The sequence below is a fragment of the Bufo bufo genome, chromosome 4 (genome assembly GCF_905171765.1).
Source record: "Bufo bufo chromosome 4, aBufBuf1.1, whole genome shotgun sequence".
Taxonomy (NCBI): domain Eukaryota; kingdom Metazoa; phylum Chordata; class Amphibia; order Anura; family Bufonidae; genus Bufo; species Bufo bufo.
In genome coordinates, this window is record NC_053392.1 from 240,740,063 (window position 1) to 240,746,062 (window position 6,000).

General features: G+C 40.8%; 1 protein-coding gene across 4 annotated transcripts in view; it reads left to right on the plus strand.

Annotated features, from left to right (window-relative positions):
* The window catches only part of PCYT1A (phosphate cytidylyltransferase 1A, choline), a 53,866-nt gene extending 48,186 nt beyond the window's left edge, over positions 1-5,680 (plus strand). For all 4 annotated transcript variants that reach the window (XM_040428401.1, XM_040428400.1, XM_040428402.1 and 1 more), the window contains one exon: positions 4,462-5,680. In XM_040428401.1, coding sequence (XP_040284335.1) covers positions 4,462-4,668 — 207 coding nt within the window. In that variant the 3' untranslated portion in view covers positions 4,669-5,680. The remainder of the gene's footprint in view (positions 1-4,461) is intronic.
* Positions 5,681-6,000: the final 320 nt, after the last annotated feature.

Sequence of the window (6,000 nt, forward strand, 5' to 3'; positions counted from 1 at the left end):
GCGGGATTTCGTTTGAGATATATTCGATCAAGATGGCGACAGCCTGCCCATCACGAGCAAATGCATGAGCTAAGTATGATTTGATATATAATATAATATATATATATATATATATATATATCTCTATCAATTATATTTTCTTTACTGCCATTCATGGAAAATCGGTTCGCTACCACGAAGCATAAGGAAATTCAGCTTCACGGCAAATCGAATTATTCCTGAAATTCGGATCGAAGTTTGGTGGAGATGTGTCAGAGAGATCACTAAATTAGCGTGGTGCAATGTTGAAAACAAAGCATTTGTTAGTGTGGAAGATATTAGGTGCCAATCCATACAGTACCTTTGCCATGAGACATAGATGTCCCAGTTTGAAATGGCTCTAATGTGGTATTAAACTTTTCACTGCCAAGGTTTTATTAACTACGTGGATGGGGAGTAAAATTATTAAGTAAAACAGACATGTTGACATCTTATCATTGTTTTCAAATGGTATCAAGCTCATTAGTGTATGTGCAGTATTTGGAGTATCGCACTTGTTTAAACTCAGAGAGCAGGGTGAGGAGTGCTACTGGTTCTGTGTGTGTAAGGCGGGGGGAACTGCAAGTGGTGACATCAAGAAGGATCACAGCATGTTACTGTCATCTCTTCCTCTGTAGAACTTCTAAGGACTCTAGCGAGTGATACAGGAACTTCTCTTCACGTTATCACCCCTTTGCTAATGTAGGAGGTAGGGCTGCAGCTATTGACTATTTTTGTAATCGAGTATTCTGTTGATTTAATCCAAGTACTCTAATAACAAAAAACAAATTAAAAGAGCGTTTCAGCCCCCTCAATGCCACCAGCTTGCCCCCCAGTGCCACCATCTCCCCCTCCTAGCCATGTCCCCAGCGCCAGTACTTAACCTTTCCTGTAGGGGCGCTGTTCCTAGGGTTGTTTCGATACCAAAATTTTGATTTGGTTACCATAAAGTATTACGATACTCGATACCATGCGAAAAAAAATAAAACACCAAAAAAAAGCTGCGTGCATTACGCATTTTATGGAATGTCCGGCCCATATAGAACAGTCCGATCCTATTGTTTGGGGGGACAAGGTGAGAAAAAAAAATGTTGAATCGCGCAATTTCACTTATTTATTTTCTGTATTTTACATATAAAATATATAAACCATAAATAAATAAACATTTATTACATATCGCCACGTCCGAAAAGTCCAAACTATTAAAATATTTAAAAATGTCCTATGCGGTGAACGCCGTCATAGGACATTTTTAAATATTTTAATAGTTTGGCCTTTTCGGACGTGGCGATATGTAATAAATGTTTATTTATTTATTGTTTATATATTTTATATGTAAAATTGGGAAAGGGGGTGATTTTTACTTAATATTTTGGTGGTTTTTTTTTTTTTTACTTTTAAATTTTTATTTAATAACTGTTTACCCCCTTAGGGGCTAGAACCTGGGATCTTTTAATCCCTTGTCCTATTCACCCTAATAGAGCTTTTATTAGGGTGAATAGGACTTTACATACTCCCTGCTGCCCTGTGATTTGTGCACATTGCAGCAGGGAGATTACCATGGCAGCCAGGGCTTCAGTAGCATCCTGGCTGCCATGGTAACTGATCAGGGCCCCAGTTTTACACTGCTAGGGCTCCGATCAGAAGCTGCCACTGCACCACCAATTAGGAGGGGGGAGGGGACCCTCTTGCCACTGCCACCGATTATTTTAATACTGGTGGAGGAGGCGCATTGCGCCACCAATTATTTTAATACTGGGGGGAGGGCGCACTGCGCCACCAATGATAATTAACATTTAACACAGGAGCGGTTAACTACCGCTGATCGCAGCTCCCCGCCAGCACCCGCCTTCTGAATTTGTGTTAAACGTTTACTTTCATTAGTGGCTCAGTGCGCCCGCCCATCTCTCCTCATTGGTTGCAGCGGCACAGGGGGGAGGAAAAGAGTGACTCCTTCTCCCCTGTGCTGCTGAGGAGAACATGGAGCGCTCTGAGAGCAGCGCGCTCCATGTTCTCTGATACTAGACAGCGCAATAGCGAAGCCTAGTATCGAAAAAGGCAAATCCCCGTATCGAGGTCTATATCAGACAAAAGTATTGATTGGGTATCGAAAATTCGATACCTGAAACAACCCTAGCCGCTCTACAGCTTTTCCATCATCTTGTCCGCACGCTGCACTGTCGTCCTGATGTGTTAGGATACAGTACAGTGCAGCGCAGTGCAGGCCGGCGGGTGACCACGGAGAGGTGAGTAATAACAAGCGTTTCACTCCCGCTCCGTGGTCACATGACACAAATGAATCCTTGATGCAAAATTGCATCGAGGATCTTTTTGTGTCGAATTACTCGATTCAATCGAGTAAACGTTTCAGCCCTAGTAGGAGGATATGTACCTTGTGATTGTCAAATCTTGTTGCGTTTATTTTCTAGCAAAGGGTTTAGACTACATGCACACGACGTGAAAAAAAAAGTCCATTAAAAACGGACACACTGTCAGTTTTTCATGGCCATTTTGCATCAGTGTGTGCATCCATTTTCTGGCCATGTGTCCATTTTTAATGTCCGTTTTGCATTAGTTTTTTATGTCCGTTAAAAACAGACATGAAAAATGGATGCATTTGATTGGCAGTTATTTCTACTCCCACCCTTCTGAGAACACCCACAGGATGGTAGGCCCCCATAGTGTAGGAATTTTATTTAAATTTTTTTCCGCCCCAGCTTTAATAATGTCCCCCATAGTAAAGAAATTATTTTGTTATGTCCCCAGCTTTAATAATGCCCCCAATGTAGGGCCGCATCTTAAATAATTTCTCCCATTGTTTAAATAATACTCCCATAATGCCCCACCGCAGTTTTTTGTTTTTTTTGTTGTTGATTTTACCCTCACCTCATCTACTTGCTCGCGCTGCAGCAGTCTCTTCTCTCTTCAGTGAACAGGACCTGCCGAAAGACCTGCGATGTGCACGATGGAGTCACTGAGCGATCCCACGTGGTTACGTCACCACGCATATCGCAGGTCCTGCTCAATGAAGAGAGAAGAGACTGCCGCAGCGCGAGCAAGTAGATGAAGTAAGTATGTATTTATTTTTTTAACCCCTAAATGACCATATAGATAAAGTGTACCCGTTTTTAACGGCCGTTATACAGGTGCACTCCTGTCAATCGGCCGTTAAAAACTGTCCCATTGATTTCAATGGGGTCCGTCTGGCCGTGGAAACGGCCAAAAATAGGACATGTCCTATTTTTGGACGGACGCTATTCATTGGCCGTTAGAAGAACGGCCATGTGAATAGCCCCATAGACTTTCATTGGTGCTAAAAATGGCCTTTTGATGGCCGTTACTTAAACGGCCGTCACACGGACATTATTCACTGTTGTGTGCATGGAGCTTTAGAAGAGTAGCATTTGAACACCCCCCGACTGATTTTTACTGCCATCTGTATAATGGAGATTTTTAGTCTTTTTAGTTCTGCTGATAATGTGATGATATGTGCATGTAGACATAAGCCTAAATTGCATACTGTAGGCGAACTCTGCACATTGTGAACTTTTATTTTAAGAAGGTGTCAGGCTGTCCTTTGGTCAGACTTTTAGCTGCAAACATGACTATTTATACAATATTATTTTTCTAGCCACCTATTAATGTAAGTCTATATTCACACAACAGTGAAAATAGATGGCTATGAAAAACGGACACAATGCCAGTTTTTCTTAGCCATTTTTCAACCAATTTTGCATCAATTTTCTGGCCGTTAAAAATAGTCATTAAGAGTGGATTGTTTTCATTGGCTTTTTTTTTTTTTTTTAAAATAAAATCCCAACCCCTGTAGTATATATAATGTCCTCCACAGTGGCCCCCGTATTAATAATGACCCCCAGCAGTAATAATGTCATGTCCCCAATAGTGGTCCTTAGCTGTAATAATGTGGGGGGGGTTTTAAGCCCAAAATAAAAATGAGTTTTTTGTGTGTTAATTTGTGTACTAAGGTATTAAGAGGTACTAGTATAGATATCTAAGAACCTTAGTTATCATTTCCAGGATCCGGAAGCATTCTGTGACTCTGGCGCATATCAGAGGTGCTGTGTGACGTAATCAAGTCGCACACTTTTCCGGATGCTGGGAACAGCATGGAGATAGATGGTTGTGCTCCTGGAGATGCCCCAATAAGATACATGGAATCATATTGGGTATTAGATGTACTGATTACATGCAGTTAGTAATGCTATTTATTATTGGACCTGCGCATTCATCCATGCACTCCCTGACGAAGCATAGTGTGAATGTGTGTTGGAGTGCTGGACCATTTGAAGACCTGTATTATGGCTTTTGTGCCATTTACACGTTCACTAATTTGAGGTTGGTGGTCTTGTAACTCCTGGGTATGTAGATATACTGCGATATCTGAATATAGCCTATCCCATTCTTTTTATTTATTTGCTTCAGAAACACATGCTGAAGGAGGGAAAAGGAAGAATGCTTCAAGCTATTAGTCCAAGACAGAGCCCCAGCAGCAGTCCATCCCGGGAACGTTCTCCCTCCCCATCATTCCGGTGGCCCTTCTCTGCCAAAAGCTCTCCACCTGCATCACCGGGCAGACGTTCTCGATCCGCTGCTGCTGCTTACGACATCAGTGAGGATGAGGAGGACTAAAGATTTATTCTTTTTTTTCAATCCTTCCCGCCAGTTGCCGACTCCATGCCCTCTGACCTCCAGGAAAGCAGCCAAAAGGAGAGGAAAAGGCGGTTCCCAAGAGCTACACTTTGTGGAAGTGCATAGGACATGAGCTTCTTTCCTACAAATCGCTATATTATATTGTATTTTTTAAATGAAGCCAATCTCTTTTTAATGAACTAAGTGTCCACAATATATTTCTTTTGTCATTGATTTATTTTTTATTTTACCGGGAGGTTTTATCGCATGGACCGGTGCATCCTGTTGTAGGCTTTTAGTACTTGAACTCCTTTGCAGATGTTTTCAGCTGTGAGCTCCCATATGACAGGACAGTAAATATCACAAAGGAAAAAAGCTTGACCCATGTGACATGGAGCCTATGTCTGTCTGTCTGTCTGTCTGTCTGCCTGTAGATGTATCACAATATTGGAGACATTAACTACAAATTTACTGTTCTGTGGGGGGCAGTGACCGGTGAAATGCATTGTATTAAACATGAACTCCATGGAATTTAGCCATTTCTCATTAAAAAGTGCCTGTTGTCGTAAAAATGTTTTTTTGCATCTGTTTGGATTTGCACATTGCAAAATTCCGCCCTTCTTTACATTGATGATTGTGCAGATTTACCATGTGGCAAACCAAATATCACAGAATCCAGCACTTTGGAGTCACATTGGGAAGTGATCAAAATCGGGCAAATACAGAACAAATGAAAGCAAGTATGGAAATACTCTAAAAATCTTAATTTACCTTTAGTAACAGTACAGATTCTGCTTGCATAAATGGCTTCCATGCAGATATACCACTGTGTTTGTTCATTATAGGTTTTGTGTTTTTTTGTTTTTGTTTTTTTCTTTTTCATGTCTTCTAATAATTGTTTTTTGTAAAGGAGTGTACTATTTTTATTCTTATGTTTAATTTTAAGTAAACTGTTCTAGGAGATATAATCAGAACTGTTTGTATAGAAATTAAAATGCACATTGCAATTCGTTTTCTTATTGCGTTTTGGTGACATTTTTAGTAAAAGCAATTTGTGAAGCCACCTTTTAAAGACTGTCACCAGGAAAGGTATTTTTTTATCTTCACAATGAAACAATGTATCACTAAGTGAAAGGTATCATTACATTCAGCCGAGCTAGCTCTACAAGGTATTGTGCCTGGTTTAATTGTGAATTTAATCCATATGAACATGAGCATTTAAGTGCATTCAGGCCCAGCCTTTCTGTGCACCTTTTCTCCTCCTGCTTCCTCTGCCAGCCCCTTCTTCTCTTTGATTGACAGATCCATGTTCCTGCATAGTAGAAGGGAGGA